The sequence below is a fragment of the Salvelinus alpinus genome, chromosome 16, assembly GCF_045679555.1.
Source record: "Salvelinus alpinus chromosome 16, SLU_Salpinus.1, whole genome shotgun sequence".
Classification (NCBI taxonomy): domain Eukaryota; kingdom Metazoa; phylum Chordata; class Actinopteri; order Salmoniformes; family Salmonidae; genus Salvelinus; species Salvelinus alpinus.
The window spans coordinates 48,353,615-48,371,801 of record NC_092101.1 but is presented as its reverse complement, the minus strand read 5'-3'; the positions used below and the strand labels follow the sequence as shown (position 1 = coordinate 48,371,801).

Below are 18,187 nucleotides of genomic sequence, written 5' to 3'. Positions count from 1 at the left end.
TTGATTGGCTAGTTCAACAGTATGGGACTGTAAAGACCTCAATCAGGCTGTTGATTGGCTAGTTCAACAGTATGGTACTGTAAAGACCTCAATCAGGCTGTTGATTGGCTAGTTCAACAGTATGGTACTGTAAAGACCTCAATCAGGCTGTTGATTGGCTAGTTCAACAGTATGGTACTGTAAAGACCTCAATCAGGCTGTTGATTGGCTAGTTCAACAGTATGGGACTGTAAAGACCTCAATCAGGCTGTTGATTGGCTAGTTCAACAGTATGGGACTGTAAAGACCTCAATCAGGCTGTTGATTGGCTAGTTCAACAGTATGGGACTGTAAAGACCTCAATCAGGCTGTTGATTGGCTAGTTCAACAGTATGGTACTGTAAGACCTCAATCAGGCTGTTGATTGGCTAGTTCAACAGTATGGTACTGTAAAGACCTCAATCAGGCTGTTGATTGGCTAGTTCAACAGTATGGTACTGTAAAGACCTCAATCAGGCTGTTGATTGGCTAGTTCAACAGTATGGTACTGTAAAGACCTCAATCAGGCTGTTGATTGGCTAGTTCAACAGTATGGGACTGTAAAGACCTCAATCAGGCTGTTGATTGGCTAGTTCAACAGTATGGGACTGTAAAGACCTCAATCAGGCTGTTGATTGGCTAGTTCAACAGTATGGGACTGTAAAGACCTCAATCAGGCTGTTGATTGGCTAGTTCAACAGTATGGTACTGTAAGACCTCAATCAGGCTGTTGATTGGCTAGTTCAACAGTATGGTACTGTAAAGACCTCAATCAGGCTGTTGATTGGCTAGTTCAACAGTATGGTACTGTAAAGACCTCAATCAGGCTGTTGATTGGCTAGTTCAACAGTATGGTACTGTAAAGACCTCAATCAGGCTGTTGATTGGCTAGTTCAACAGTATGGTACTGTAAAGACCTCAATCAGGCTGTTGATTGGCTAGTTCAACAGTGGTACTGTAAAGACCTCAATCAGGCTGTTGATTGGCTAGTTCAACAGTATGGTACTGTAAAGACCTCAATCAGGCTGTTGATTGGCTAGTTCAACAGTATGGTACTGTAAAGACCTCAATCAGGCTGTTGATTGGCTAGTTCAACAGTATGGTACTGTAAGACCTCAATCAGGCTGTTGATTGGCTAGTTCAACAGTATGGTACTGTAAAGACCTCAATCAGGCTGTTGATTGGCTAGTTCAACAGTATGGTACTGTAAGACCTCAATCAGGCCACTGATTGGCTAACTCAAATAAAATACAATACATTTTTATTGGTCACATACACATGTTTAGCAGATATTATTGTGATTGTAGCAAAATGCTTGTGCTTCTAAACTCAGCAAAAAAAGAAACGTCCCTTTTTCGGGACAATGTCTTTCAAAGATAATTTGTAAAAATCCAAATAACTTCACAGATCTGCATTGTAAAGGGTTTAAACACTGTTTCCCATCCTTGTTCATTGAACCATAAACAATTCATGCACATGCACCTGTGGAACGGTCGTTAAGATCCTAACAGCTTACAGACGATAGGCAATTAAGGTCACAGTTATGAAAACTTAGGACACTAAAGAGGCCTTCCTACTGACTCTGAAAAACACCAAAAGAAGATTCCCAGGGTCCCTGCTCATCTGCATGAACGCGCCTTAGGTATGCTGCAAGGAGGCATTAGGACTGCAGATGTGGCCAGAGCAATACATTGCAATGTTCGTACTAAGACAGCGCTACAGGGAGCGAATCACGTGTTACAGCGAATCACGTGTAACAACACCTGCACAGGATCGGTACATCCGAACATCACACCTGCGGGACAGGTACAGGATGGCAACAATAACTGCCCGAGTTACACCAGGAATGCACAATCCCTCCAGTGCTCAGACTGTCCGCAATAGGCTGAGAGGCTGGACTGAGGGCTTGTAGGCCTGTTGTAAGGCAGGTCCTCACCAGACATTACCGGCAACAGCGTCGCCTATGGGCACAAAACCACCGTCGCTGGACCAGACAGGACTGGAAAAAAAGTGTTCTTCACTCATGAGTCGCGGTTTTGTCTCACCAGGGGAGATGGTCGGGTTCGCGTTTATCGTCGAAGGAATGAGCGTGACACCGAGGCCTGTACTCTGGAGCGGGATCGATTTGGAGGTGGAGTGTCTGTCATGGTCTTGGGCAGTGTGTCACAGCATCATCGGACTGAGCTTGTTGTCATTGCAGGCAATCCCAACGATGTGCATTACAGGGAAGACATCCTCCTCCCTCATGTGGTACCCTTCCTGCAAGCTCATCCTGACATGACCCTCCAGCATGACAATGCCACCAGCCATACTACTCGTTCTGTGTGTGATTTCCTACAAGACAGGAATGTCAGTGTTCTGCCATGGCCAGCGAAGAGCCCGGATCTCAATCCCATTGAGCACGCCTGGGACCCACTAGAGCCAATCACGATCAGGCCACGTAGCTATATCTTCACACAGATCTGTATGTGTTAACCATTAGGAAGTGTGTTTTGAGCTATCAGCACATTTGAAGAGCAGTCATCCAAGTCGTTGTTCTATGTTAGGGTGTAAGGAGGTCTCAGAAACCTGTCCTTTATTACACAAAAACCACACTGTTGCTTTGGGCACCACAGGATTCGATCAAGTTCTCTTATCTCATTCCACAAGCAAACCTGTTCACCTCAAGACCTGCGTGATCGGTTAACATTTCTGTCGGAACTAGTTGTTTATTATATTTGTCATTCTCTTGTGGCCCAAAGTATTTTCTGTGTTGTCCTAACTGAACATCTGTTTGTGTTTTGGCCTTGATTTCCATGACAACATCGTGGTCTTGTTTTCTCTATGGTCCTTCTCTTGGTTGGCTGGACCACTGATACTGATTTAATGGGAGAATAAAGGCCATAGAGATGACCCGACTCCATGTTTGGCATCCATGGTAGGCTACGTACTGTACCTTATCTCTGCAGTATTGTCTGGAGTGGGTTAGCATCATTTCCCCCAACCCCCCCCTCCCATCCCCCCTCCCCACCCAGTGAACAAGAGCATTAAACTGACTTGGAAGGGTTTTGTCGTGTTGCGAGATACTGAGCCAAAAGATGAGTGTGAATAATTAAATGAATGATTCTGTTGTTCTTGGCTTTTCAACTGGCCCCGTTATTACAGAATGATTCTTGCTTTCTCTTCTTCACATTTTCTCTTTTTTTTTTTTTGGCAAAATTGTGTTTATTGTCTTTCTAGATCTCTTTCTTTCCCTCTCTATTTATCCCTCTCCCTTCCTCCCTTCATTCTGGCTCTGTATGTAGCATCTGAATTGATTAGCGGTGAGCTAACCCAGGGAGGGAGTGAGTCAGTCAGTGGAACTTGATATTGTTACTCAGCAGGGAGGGAAGAGCACGGCATTATATTGGTAAAGACTCTCTCTCTCTCGCTCTCTGGGGCGTTGTAGAAGATGAATGAAGGTAAACATTGTTCTTGGTCCGTCTCGTCAGGGTGGAATGCTTAAGGCCACACTGGTCACTTGGTTTACTGAAGTCACGTAAATAGTGAAATCCGATAGCCGTTTTCCCACTAAATGTCCTGAATCCCCAACAATGATTGTGGTTGTATTCAAGGAGATTATACTGACTCTGTAAGATGTTTGTGGTATAATAAACTATGTCCATTTGAATTACAGGAAGTGTGGTAGATTGATTGGACATGATTTGGAAAGGCACACACCTGTCTATAAGGTCCCACAGTTGACAGTGCATGTCAGAGCAAAAACCAAGCAATGAGGTGGAAGGAATTGTCCGTAGAGCTCCGAGACAGGATTGTGCCGAGGTCCCCAAGAACACAATACTTAGTACTTTGTTGAAGCACCTTTGGTAGCGATTTATAGCCTTGAGTCTTCTACAAGCTTGACACACCTGCATTCTTCTCTGCAGATCCTCTCAAGCTCTGTCCGGTCGGATGGGGAGCGAGAGATCCTTGATGGAAACCTGCTCCAGAGCACTCAGGACCTCAGAATGTCCTGTTGGAAGGTGAACCTTCGCCCCAGTCTGAGTTCCTGAGCGCTCTGGAGCAGGTTTTCATCAAGGATCTCTTGCTGCTTTGCTCTGTTCATCTTTCCCTCGATCCTGACTAGTCTCCCAGTCCCTGCCGATGAAAAACATCCCCACAGCATGATACTGCCACCACCATGCTTCACCGTAGGGATGGTGCCAGGTTTCCTCCAGACATGACGCTTGGCATTCAGGCCAAAGAGTTCAATCTTGGTTTCATCAGACCAGAGAGACCATCTTGTTTTCTCACGGTCTGAGAGTCTTTAGGGGCCTTTTGGCAAACTCCAAGTGAGCTGTCAGGTGCCTTTTACTGAGGAGTGTCTTCCGTCTGACCACTCTACCATAAAGGCCTGATTGGTGGAGTGCTGCAGAGATAGTTGTCCTTCTGGAAGGTTCTCCCTTCTCCGCAGAGGAACTCTGGAGCTCTGTCAGAGTGACCATTGAGTTCTTGGTCACCTCCCTGACCAAGTCCCTTCTCCCCCGATTGCTCAGTTTGGCCTTGCGGCCAGCTCTAGGAAGAGTTTTGGTGGTTCCAAACTTCTTCCATTTAAGAATGATGGAGGCCACTGTGTTCTTGGGAACCTTCAATGCTGCATCCATTTTTTGGTACCCTTACCCAGATATGTGCCTCGACACAATCCTGTCTCGGAGCTCTACGGACAATTCCTTTGACCTCATGGCTTGGTTTTTGCTCTGACATGCACTGTCAACTGCAGGACCTTATATAGACAAGTGTGTGCCTTTCCAAATCATGTCCAATCAATTGAATTTACCACAGGTGGACTATAATCAAGTTGTAGAAACATCTAAAGGAGGATCAATGGAAACAGGATGCACCTGAGCTCAATTTCAAGTCTCATAGCAAGGGGTATGAATACTTATATAAATAAGGTATTTCAATTTTTTTTATTTGCAAACATTTGTAAAAACCTGTTCGCTTTTTGTTTATTGAGGTATATTAAATGCATAAAAATCCTCATCAACCTACGCACAGTAGGTTGATGAGGATTTTTATGCATTTAATCCTTTTTAGAATAAGGCTGTAACAAAATATGGAAAAGATCAAGGGGTCTGAATACTTTCCGACTGCATCTTTAGTTGGGCCAGACCCTTAAAATAGAAAAAAACTCTCTCAATACCATTATTGCTCCATGGCAGAGGAAGGGAGGGTAATTCTTTCCAGCTCTGTCTTGCTCTGCATTGCCCCCCCCCCCCCCCCCCCCAGTCACCAAATGGCTTTCATCTGGAGGGAGTGGATCGGTTTTGCTAATAGGGAACCATCGTTTGGTCTGTCCTGGACAATAACATGCAATTCGGGATTGGGACTTTGATGTAATTCTTCCTAGCCACCGTGCTTCTACACCTGCATTGCTTGCTGTTTTGGGGTTTTAGGCTGGGTTTCTGTACAGCACTTTGTGACATCAGCTGATGTTAGAAGGGCTTTATAAATACATTGAATTGATTGATGTAGGTCATTGGCTATTTCTGAACAGTGGTATGTCTATGGTTCATTGATTCTGTAAAAGTTAGTTGACGTTCAATGATTTCCCAAATATTTCTGGCTTTAGGGGTTGGCTCCTTAAATGGAGTGAAGGACTCTCTCGCACGCTCTCTCTCTCTCTCTCTCTCTCTGTGTTATGTTTAACGATCCCCTTCGTTTGAAAGGAGCTCAATCGATTGGAAGCGACGTGTTTAGAATAGAAGAATGTTTGGAAATGACTGACATCATTTTTTGATTACAGGTGTTTTTACTGTGGGCTATCGTCTCACTCACTCACTCACTCACTCACTCACTCACTCACTCACTCACACACACACACACACACACACACACACACACACACACACACACACACACACACACACACACACACACACACACACACACCCTGCGGCGTCTTTCCGATCTTTAGGAGTCTAGGTTCACTGCATAGTGGCAGAGTGTAACAGGAGTTAAAGGTTGAGCACAACAGTGCTGTCAGCAGCAGTTGTGTTCAAATGGTCCTACACCTAATTCAACCTAACCACTGGGTACAGAAACCTAGCAGAGGAGCCCCCACCAGTTCTGTAGACGTCACTCTATATCAGACCAGTTCTGTAGACGTCACTCTATATCAGACCAGTTCTGTAGACGTCACTCTATATCAGACCAGTTCTGTAGACGTCACTCTATATCAGACCAGTTCTGTAGACGTCACTCTATATCAGACCAGTTCTGTAGACGTCACTCTATATCAGACCAGTTCTGTAGACGTCACTCTATATCAGACCAGTTCTGTAGACGTCACTCTATATCAGACCAGTTCTGTAGACGTCACTCTATATCAGACCAGTTCTGTAGACGTCACTCTATATCAGACCAGTTCTGTAGACGTCACTCTATATCAGACCAGTTCTGTAGACGTCACTCTATATCAGACCAGTTCTGTAGACGTCACTCTATATCAGACCAGTTCTGTAGACGTCACTCTATATCAGACCAGTTATATAGACGTCACTCTATATCAGACCAGTTCTGTAGACGTCACTCTATATCAGACCAGTTCTGTAGACGTCACTCTATATCAGACCAGTTCTGTAGACGTCACTCTATATCAGACCAGTTCTGTAGACGTCACTCTATATCAGACCAGTTCTGTAGACGTCACTCTATATCAGACCAGTTCTGTAGACGTCACTCTATATCAGACCAGTTCTGTAGACGTCACTCTATATCAGACCAGTTCTGTAGACGTCACTCTGTATCAGGCCAGTTCTGTAGACGTCACTCTATATCAGACCAGTTATATAGACGTCACTCTGTATCAGACCAGTTCTATAGACGTCACTCTATATCAGACCAGTTCTGTAGACGTCACTCTATATCAGACCAGTTCTGTAGACGTCACTCTGTATCAGGCCAGTTCTGTAGACGTCACTCTATATCAGACCAGTTATATAGACGTCACTCTATATCAGACCAGTTCTATAGACGTCACTCTGTATCAGGCCAGTTCTGTAGACGTCACTCTATATCAGACCAGTTCTGTAGACGTCACTCTATATCAGACCAGTTCTGTAGACGTCACTCTATATCAGACCAGTTCTGTAGACGTCACTCTATATCAGACCAGTTCTGTAGACGTCACTCTATATCAGACCAGTTCTGTAGACGTCACTCTATATCAGACCAGTTCTGTAGACGTCACTCTATATCAGAACAGTTCTGTAGACGTCACTCTATATCAGACCAGTTCTGTAGACGTCACTCTATATCAGACCAGTTCTGTAGACGTCACTCTATATCAGACCAGTTCTGTAGACGTCACTCTATATCAGGCCAGTTCTGTAGACGTCACTCTATATCAGACCAGTTCTGTAGACGTCACTCTATATCAGGCCAGTTATATAGACGTGACTCTATATCAGGCCAGTTATATAGACGTTAGGGATGTGAAAAATGTAAAACGTTGTCTTAATGTTTAAACTGCCATTTTCTTAATAGTTTAAACGACAAGGGGGGGAAATTATTTAAATACATGTGAATTCACAGTGCAGATATGGTCCTGCGTATGACCGCTAGGGGGCAGTGCAGTTCCATCTACCACAGTCCTGGCTACCAGACGATGTTCACCTTACTGCTGTCCCCTACCCACTCAGCAACAATGGTAGTTAATGCCGTTTCAGGTTCTCTGCTGTGTTCCTCTCCTCCATGTTCTCAGTGGTCAGTACATGGGAGGGACTTCATGTCCCACTTCTCATCAATGTGATGACTCGTTGGGGTGATGTATGACAGCGTGTTCATAGACGTCCAACTATCTGTTTACGCCACCTATGGGTTTTTTGAGAGCTCGTACTTTGTACTTTGTAGGGTTGAATACCGGGATACCGAGATTTCCCACCCAAACCAAACTCCCTTTTCCTGGGATAAATAACTGCGGAAAACCGGTAAATTCTAATAAACTCAACAAAAAAGGAAACGTCCTCTCACTGTTATTTTAAGATTCAACAACTGAGACATAAACTGAACAAGTTCCACAGACATGTGACTAACAGAAATTGAATAATGTGTCCCTGAACAAAGGGGGGGTCAAAATCAAAAGTAACAGTCAGTATCTGGTGTGGCCACCAGCTGCATTAAGTACTGCAGTGCCTCTTCTCCTGGTGTACTGCACCAGATTTGCCAGTTCTTGCTGTGAGATGTTACCCCACTCTTCCACCAAGGCACCTGCAAGTATCCGGACATTTCTGTGAGGAATGGCCCTAGCCCTCGCCCTCCGATCCAACAGGTCCCAGACATGCTCAATGGGATTGAGATCCGGGCTCTTCGCTGGCCATGGCAGAACACTGACATTCCTGTCTTGCAGGAAATCACGCACAGAACGAGCAGTATGGCTGGTGGCATTGTCATGCTGGAGGGTCATGTCAGGATGAGCCTGCAGGAAGGGTATCACATGCTCAGTCCGGGAGTACAACAAGCTCAGTCCGATGATGCTGTGACACACCGCCCCAGACCATGACGGAACCTCCACCTCCAAATCGATCCCTCTCCAGAGTACAGGCCTCGGTGTAACGCTCATTCCTTCGACGATAAACGTGAATCCGACCATCACCCCTGGTGAGACAAAACTGGGACTCGCCAGTGAAGAACACTTTTTGCCAGTCCTGTCTGATCCAGTAACGGTGGGTTTGTGCCCATAGGCGACGTTGTCTTACAACAGGCCTACAAGCCCTCAGTCCAGCCTCTCTCAGCCTATTGCGGACAGTCTGAGCACTGATGGAGGGATTGTGCATTCCTGGTGTAACTCGGGCAGTTGTTGCCATCCTGTACCTGTCCTGCAGGTGTGATGTTCGGATGTACCGATCTTGTGCAGGTGTTGTTACGCGTGTTCTGCCACTGCGAGGACGATCAGCTGTCCGTCCTGTCTCCCTGTAGCGCTGTCTTAGGCGTCTCACAGTACGGACATTGCAATTTATTGCTCTGGCCACATCTGCAGTCTTCATGCCTCCTTGCAGCATGCCTAAGGCACGTTCACGCAGATGAGCAGGGACCCTGGGCATCTTTCTTTGGGTGTTGTTTAGAGTCAGTAGAAAGGCCTCTTTCGTGTCCTAAGTTTTCATAACTGTGACCTTAATTGCCTACCGTCTGTAAGCTGTTAGTGTCTTAACGACCGTTCCACAGGTGCATGTTCATTAATTGTTTATGGTTCAATGAACAAGCATGGGAAACAGTGTTTAAACCCTTTACAATGAAGATCTGTGAAGTTATTTGGATTTTTACAAATTATCTTTGAAAAACAGGGTCCTGATAAAGGGACGTTTCTTTTTTTTCCTGAGTTTACATTATTTCTATGAACAGCATGACCTGAAATGGAACCGTTAAATGATATGCGATGTGTCTTCTCTACGGTCTTTTCTCTGCTATCTGCATGATCAAACATCAACGCTCAGGGTGGGGACAGACAGCACATCTCAGTATGGAGCACAGTTTACAATGTATGTGCACTATATATACAAAAGTATGTGGACACCCTTTCAAATTAGAGGATTTGGCTATTTCTGCTGACCAGTGTATAAAATCGAGCAAACAGCCATACATTCTCCACAGACAAACATTTGCCGAAGAATGGCCTTACTGAAGAGCTCAGTGACGTTCAACATGGCACCATCATAGGATGCCACCTTTCCAACAAGTCAGTCACCTTTCCAACAAGCCTGCTCGATCTGCTCCGGTCAACTGTGTGTGCTGTTATTGTGAAGTGGGAATGTCTATGAGCAACAACGGCTCAGCCGCGAAGTGGTAGGCCACACAAGCTCACAGAATCACGCTTCACCATCTGGCAGTCCGACAAACGAATCTGGGTTTGGCGAATGCCAAGAGAACGCTATCTGCTCCAATGCATCGTGCCAACTGTAAAGTTTGGTGGAGGCAGCACTCTGTATCACCCCCCCCACCCCAAATGCATGACATTAAAATGATTTTCGAGCTTCCCTCAGCCATCACCAACCTTCTTCCTGAGACTGACAGTGGGTGGAATGCTGTAAGAACACAGAATTAAACGCCCCATAATGGTAGTGATTGTCCATTACTGCTAATCACTTAACAATTTATTCACATGACTTACTTTATTTTAATATTTCAGTTTTGTATATTACTTAGGTTTTATCTGATGACTTAATTACTTTAAGGAATGAAAAATAATAATCTCTGCTCAGGTAGTAGCAGCCAGCCAGCCAGACAAGCATCTGATTTTTAAATAATGGTACTACTACTTCGAAGTAGATAAGGCATACTTTCAAGACTACTTATTACCAATTACTTCAACTATCTATCAGGTAGAGCTACCTCAGGAACTGACTCTATCCCTCTCGTTGTTGTGTTGTGTCACTCCTCTCTCATCATATCGGTCTGTGTCCGCGGCAGGAAATAACAGGCGCAATGGCTTATGGGCATTGTAGTTAATTACCACGTTTCCAAGCTGAACATTTGCCTAATGAAAATTGCAACTCCCTTCAGCCTAGCGTCCTGCATAGTTCTTCACTTAGTTTTTCTTGTGAATTATTTGATTTCTCTCTAAAGAAACGTCACGTTGAGCTCACAGAAAAAAACAACTAAATAAAATTGAAGTAATTTAACCAACTTCGGTCAATTAGTTCTGTAATAACCCCCCAAAAACTGAATGTTGGTTAATCGCTCAGCAGTAGGAGGTGTAGAGGAGTTGATGTTCTATTACCTGCAGTCAACAATGCATGATGGGAATATTTTTATGTTTTGATGCTTTAGTATTGAAGGAGAACTGGCTGGATTGGTAGCTCGGTTGGCTGGATTGGTAGCTCGGTTGGCTGGATTGGTAGCTCGGTTGGCTGGATTGGTAGCTCGGTTGGCTGGATTGGTAGCTCGGTTGGCTGGATTGGTAGCTCGGTTGACTGGATTGGTAGCTCGGTTGGCTGGATTGGTAGCTCGGTTGGCTGGATTGGTAGCTCGGTTGGCTGGATTGGTAGCTCGGTTGGCTGGATTGGTAGCTCGGTTGGCTGGATTGGTAGCTCGGTTGGCTGGATTGGTAGCTCGGTTGGCTGGATTGGTAGGTCGGTTGGCTGGATTGGTAGCTCGGTTGGCTGGATTGGTAGCTCGGTTGGCTGGATTGGTAGGTCGGTTGGCTGGATTGGTAGCTCGGTTGGCTGGATTGGTAGGTCGGTTGGCTGGATTGGTAGGTCGGTTGGCTGGATTGGTAGCTCGGTTGGCTGGATTGGTAGCTCGGTTGGCTGGATTGGTAGGTCGGTTGGCTGGATTGGTAGCTCGGTTGGCTGGATTGGTAGGTCGGTTGGCTGGATTGGTAGCTCGGTTGGCTGGATTGGTAGCTCGGTTGGCTGGATTGGTAGCTCGGTTGGCTGGATTGGTAGCTCGGTTGTTAGAAGCATTTTAAATGGCCCACTGACTGACTGTCTTCTTAGAACATAATTTGTTTTTGTTGACTGAAATTGCCTCTAACAATTCCATTATTTAATTTGCTGACGAATTGCTTAGTTTTGGATGCCAGGAAAACAAACAATTCCAAACTGGGCCCAGTGCCCGCTCTTATCACCATAGTCTTTGTCAAACTGGCTGACCACTGAATCCCAAATGGCCTCGTGAATTTCCACTAATGTTGTTTTGTCAGACCCAGAGGCTTAATCAAAACAAAGGGGAGTGACGCACACACACACACACACACTGGCACACACACACACTGGCACACAGAAGACTATCCTGCCAGACTGCCACTGACGGTCCGTGTGGGAAGGAAGGAGCTTTCTGGAAGGTGTCCAGGTGGCACGAGTAAAAGGGGAAAGGAGAGACCTGACACACACACACACACACACACACACAGACCTGGGGGGCTTTTGGTAGGTACCTCAGTCATGCTGTTTGAAGTGGGCCCCTCCGTGTGTGTGCTTGCGTGTCCTGGCTGTCTCAGTGTTTTGGCCACTCAGTCAGCGGGCTAAGGAGAGTTGGGACGTTTGGTAATTTGTTAGAAATGTTTGCCAACAATGTGCAGAAACCCAGTTTTAGGAATAACTTATATTTCATGATGTTTCTCTAGCCCACACATGCTGTAATGCCATCGGTGTTGGGTTTCTCATGGCCTAGCCTCTCATACCCCCATGTGAAGCAAATGTAGCTGGCTGTACAGAACCCTCTCTCTAAGGTGACTTTCTGCATTGCCTGTAAAACTACTGTAACCCCCCCCCCTTCCATGCAGCTGGAGATAGAGACATCATATAGGGACCCCCCTCCATGCAGCTGGAGATAGAGACATCATATAGGGACCCCCCCTCTCTCACCACAGACCCACCACTACCAGTCCTATCGACATAGTAAGAGATATGAGGTTTGGTGATGTAAACCTAACCCGCTTGCAGGGATCCATTCAAACATACGCTCCATCTTCCTCTCTACCTCTCTCCCCCTCTTCCTCTCTTCCTCTCTACCTCTCTCCCCCTCTTCCTCTCTCTCCCCATCTTCCTCTCACTCTCTCTCTCTCTCTATCTCTCACACACACACACACACACACACACACACACACACACACACACACACACACACACACACACACACACACACACACACACACACACCAGGAGGCTTTACTTCTTTGTTATTTCTCTCTCTGGTTTGCATGTCTGTCTTTGTTTAGAGCTGTTGTGTTTCTCTCTACAGGAGAGAGTGCCAGTGGGTGACTCACCTCTCCTCTGTTTACCTCTCCTTCATCCCTCTCTCTGGCTCTTAACCCCTAACTAACCGCCCACTCCACTCTACTACTATGATAGTGGCATCTACTCCCTCTCTCTCTGTCATAGGGAGGGGTATGAGGAGGGAAGGTATAGCCAGGCCCAGCTAGGCTTCAACTGAGGAATCTTGCTTGTTTTTTTTCTAATGCACTGATTCTCCCTGTCTCGTTAACAGATCGTGTGATCAAGGACAAGGAGTTTGAGGTGATGATGCAGATTGACTGTGAGGTCACAGACACCAGGATCATCCACATCAAGTCCTCCAGTATCCCACCATTCCTGCGTGTCAACCGCACCGGCACCCTGTACCCGCCTTCACCTTCGGACAGCGAGGCCACGCCTCCTGTCCAGGTGCTCATGGGTTCCGCGTAACCTCTGTCAACCAATCGAATGGACTCACAAACCCGTAACTTCCACCAACCAATTGAAAAGATGGAACAGCAACACCAGTCTGTTCTGCTCCACCAGTTTAACAGATGGAATAACACCAGTCTGTTCTGTTCCACCAGTTTAACAGATGGAATAACAACAGTCTGTTCTGTTCCACCAGTTTAACAGATGGAATAACAACAGTCTGTTCTGCTCCACCAGTTTAACAGATGGAATAACAACAGTCTGTTCTGTTCCACCAGTTTAACAGATGGAATAACAACAGTCTGTTCTGCTCCACCAGTTTAACAGATGGAATAACACCAGTCTGTTCTGTTCCACCAGTTTAACAGATGGAATAACAACAGTCTGTTCTGTTCCACCAGTTTAACAGATGGAATAACAACAGTCTGTTCTGTTCCACCAGTTTAACAGATGGAATAACAACAGTCTGTTCTGTTCCACCAGTTTAACAGATGGAATAACACCAGTCTGTTCTGTTCCACCAGTTTAACAGATGGAATAACACCAGTCTGTTCTGCTCCACCAGTTTAACAGATGGAATAACAACAGTCTGTTCTGCTCCACCAGTTTAACAGATGGAATAACACCAGTCTGTTCTGCTCCACCAGTTTAACAGATGGAATAACAACAGTCTGTTCTGCTCCACCAGTTTAACAGATGGAATAACACCAGTCTGTTCTGCTCCACCAGTTTAACAGATGGAATAACAACAGTCTGTTCTGCTCCACCAGTTTAACAGATGGAATAACAACAGTCTGTTCTGCTCCACCAGTTTAACAGATGGAATAACAACAGGTCACATGTTTCTATTTACCTTGCATTCTTTTTTTTATTTTCTACAGATCAGAGAGAATTTTTAAACGATTATATACTCAAATGTATTTGACTGAACTTTAGTATCAGGTTTTCTCCCTTATCCTTGATTTGGATTATGCAATACTAAGCTAGCTCAAATGGTCAGTGTCAGTTAGCCATTCTGTTTTCAGCTCTGATATCCGTCATGGTTGTTGAAGGCCCTGTGTGTGTCTGGACTGACCAGAGTCAGGCCCTGTGTGTGTCTGGACTGACCAGAGTCAGGCTCTGTGTGTGTCTGGACTGACCAGAGCCAGGCTCTGTGTGTGTCTGGACTGACCAGAGTCAGGCTCTGTGTGTGTCTGGACTGACCAGAGCCAGGCTCTGTGTGTGTCTGGACTGACCAGAGTCAGGCTCTGTGTGTGTCTGGACTGACCAGAGTCAGGCTCTGTGTGTGTCTGGACTGACCAGAGTCAGGCTCTGTGTGTGTCTGGACTGACCAGAGCCAGGCTCTGTGTGTGTCTGGACTGACCAGAGTCAGGCTCTGTGTGTGTCTGGACTGACCAGAGTCAGGCTCTGTGTGTGTCTGGACTGACCAGAGTCAGGCTCTGTGTGTGTCTGGACTGACCAGAGTCAGGCTCTGTGTGTGTCTGGACTGACCAGAGCCAGGCTCTGTGTGTGTCTGGACTGACCAGAGTCAGGCTCTGTGTGTGTCTGGACTGACCAGAGCCAGGCTCTGTGTGTGTCTGGACTGACCAGAGCCAGGCTCTGTGTGTGTCTGGACTGACCAGATTCAGGCTCTGTGTGTGTCTGGACTGACCAGAGTCAGGCTCTGTGTGTGTCTGGACTGACCAGAGTCAGGCTCTGTGTGTGTCTGGACTGACCAGAGTCAGGCTCTGTGTGTGTCTGGACTGACCAGAGTCAGGCTCTGTGTGTGTCTGGACTGACCAGAGTCAGGCTCTGTGTGTGTCTGGACTGAACAGAGCCAGGCTCTGTGTGTGTCTGGACTGACCAGAGCCAGGCTCTGTGTGTGTCTGGACTGACCAGAGTCAGGCTCTGTGTGTGTCTGGACTGACCAGAGCCAGGCTCTGTGTGTGTCTGGACTGACCAGAGCCAGGCTCTGTGTGTGTCTGGACTGACCAGAGCCAGGCTCTGTGTGTGTCTGGACTGACCAGAGTCAGGCTCTGTGTGTGTCTGGACTGACCAGAGCCAGGCTCTGTGTGTGTCTGGACTGATTGACTGTGGCCCCACACTCCTCTTACCAGGGTAATTGCTGAGCAACAGCAGGGGGCCGAGCATTGAACCCTGAGTCACCCCAACATAACACAAATACTTTCACCCCATGGCTGCCATGTTGTTCTCTCCCTTTCTTTCTTTCTCTCTCTTTCTCTTCTTCAGTCTCCATCCCTCACATCTCTTTTGTTTTATTGAGGTTTTATATAGAAGTATTTCATGCTGATTCAAGTTTTTATCACCCTCGTCTGATACCATTGAAATGATTACAGCAATAGTGGCATACACTCAGGAAGTAATTTCAACGTGTTAAAGCTAAAGCAGTCCAACCACTAAAAATATGAAATATCTTGGTCACCGTTGTTTCTCTGTTTTAGGTTTTGTTTTCAATATAGTGCAGCTACGATGAAGAATTCCTATTGGATTTGTTTTTTTTTTACTTCTGTTTGCACTGTGCGAAAAACTTTGGGGAATGTTATCCTCTACAGAAAATGTTATTTGTTGAAGTGCTATCCTCTGTTTTTGAATAGATGCCACATCTCTAATGAAATGTTGTCATACCTAATGAAAGTATATAATATACATACAGTATATTTCATTGATGTGAAAAGTTATTATTCCCCAAATATATGTTCCATTTGGGGATAAATCATATTGTATAGTGTGACTATGCCATTGTAGACGTTTAGTTAGAGGTTTCATTTGGAGAGAGTGGATTGTAGTGTGGGTAGTGGAGAGAGTGGATTGTAGTGTGGGTAGTGGAAAGAGTGGATAGTAGTGTGGGTAGTGGAGAGAGTGGATTGTAGTGTGGGTAGTGGAGAGAGTGGATAGTAGTGTGGGTAGTGGAGAGAGTGGATAGTAGTGTGGGTAGTGGAGAGAGTGGATTGTAGTGTGGGTAGTGGAGAGAGTGGATTGTAGTGTGGGTAGTGGAGAGAGTGGATTGTAGTGTGGGTAGTGGAGAGAGTGGATTGTAGTGTGGGTAGTGGAGAGAGTGGATAGTAGTGTGGGTAGTGGAGAGAGTGGATTGTAGTGTGGGTAGTGGAGAGAGTGGATAGTAGTGTGGGTAGTGGAAAGAGTGGATAGTAGTGTGGGTAGTGGAGAGAGTGGATTGTAGTGTGGGTAGTGGAGAGAGTGGATTGTAGTGTGGGTAGTGGAGAGAGTGGATAGTAGTGTGGGTAGTGGAGAGAGTGGATTGTAGTGTGGGTAGTGGAGAGAGTGGATAGTAGTGTGGGTAGTGGAGAGAGTGGATTGTAGTGTGGGTAGTGGAGAGAGTGGATTGTAGTGTGGGTAGTATGGTGTTGGCTATTTGAAGGTCATTGTTTTTTATTTTATATAAGCCCCAGGACTTTTAATTTCCATGGACAAATAGAACACATACTTACACATTGATGAATGGACTGTTAGCAGCTGAAATATCAGATAAGAGATGAGAAATTATCTCTATGAAATATCAATGTGTCACAGTCTTAATGCTCGTCTTTGAAAAATCCAACCGTTTAAAAAATAAAAAAAACATTTAGATTCAACAGGTTGGCAAGGAGCAGCAGCGTTTGGCAGACCTAATCCTAGTGAGTAAAGAGGAGTTCATGTGGACCCATGTCAGTTGTCATAGTGACCCGAGATGTTAGTGACCCTAACCCGTCTGTCCACTTGGCCTGATTGCACTTTTATTGAAGTGCACTTTAACAAAAATAAACCTTTTCTGTTGGCAGAGGATCCCTATGCTCAGAATATGGATGCACGTATGACTGTAAGTCATTTGGATAAAAGCGTCAGCCAAATGGTATATATTATGTGTATTATAATATTTAGCTTACTGAAAAGAGCGTTTAAAAAAAATCAAAAATTTGTTGCCACGGGAACGCTTTGTGAAATGATAGGGCATAATACTTTTTGTTTTAAACATTAAATAGTTTTGCACCATTGCTAGGCAACCTGCTTGTCTCAAAAGTCTAGATCTTGATTCACTCACTTGATTCACTCACTTCCCAACTGCATTTGATAATGTTAAAATAGTTTTGATTTGTAATACTATTGTGACTTGTTCAGTTTGGTGTATCCACGCGCGCTGTTCTCTGGCTGGGAGTCCTGATTATAATATCCTTTGTACGATTGCTGGTTCATTTCAGAAAGCAATAGGATGATTTTTTGTCCCCCAAATATTGTCGTTTATAAGCATTGTGTTTGAACAAGTGTTCTGATTAGCGCAACAGCAATTCAACCTTTAAATGTGACCCTCTATCCACTCATGTCTGTGTGTGTCACCCCAGCAGTTACATTGTGCATTTATTTGCTTGAAAAACACGTTTTATTCAGAGTAATGTCATTTGGACTATGTACCCATGATTATTCAGGGAGCTGAGAGGAAAATTATGACAGTTTCCACCTGATGAAGATTTTTGTATAATATTGCAAAATGCAAGTAAATAAAACACTGGATGAAACTTTGGATGTGTGTGTGTGTGTGTTGTCATGGTGAGAATCACAATGGGTCAGATCAGCTTGGCAATCGCTGACAATAACCAGACCTTCTCTCACCCGCAGAGGGGATGAGGGAACTGGTGTGGGGGTTTTGACACCACCACACCCGGTCGTAAATGAAGCAGAAGAGGACTCTCTCTTTCTACTCTCTAGTATTGGCTAAAGGAATGTAATTGGCTAAAGGAATGTAATTGGCTAAAGGAATGTAATTTTGTCTCCAGAGACTTTTTGTCCGCCCAAAACTCTTAACGTTCAAAAAGTGAATACCGGAACAATATTTCGAACATAATAATGTGGGGAACTATGGAAAACAAATGTAATATTGGTTTTCATTTTGTGATGTCATTAAAAACGGTATAACGGAAATATTGTAACTTGAAAAGTATATCCTCTTTATCTGTCAAGTTTTCATCCAATATGTTGTGCATATAATATGGAAAACGATTTAAGTATTTTTGTTAAGATAGGAATGTGATTTTAGTTTTCTAATAAGATAATTG

At 45.1% G+C, this 18,187-nt stretch overlaps 1 protein-coding gene across 2 annotated transcripts in view; it reads left to right on the top strand.

The window, feature by feature from the left end:
- Nucleotides 1–17,655, top strand: part of atf6 (activating transcription factor 6) — a 124,525-nt gene extending 106,870 nt beyond the window's left edge. For both annotated transcript variants that reach the window (XM_071346491.1, XM_071346492.1), the window contains exon 16: nt 12,964–17,655. In XM_071346491.1, the coding sequence (XP_071202592.1) occupies nt 12,964–13,160 (197 nt within the window). In that variant the 3' untranslated portion in view covers nt 13,161–17,655. The remainder of the gene's footprint in view (nt 1–12,963) is intronic.
- The last annotated feature ends 532 nt before the right edge of the window (nt 17,656–18,187 follow it).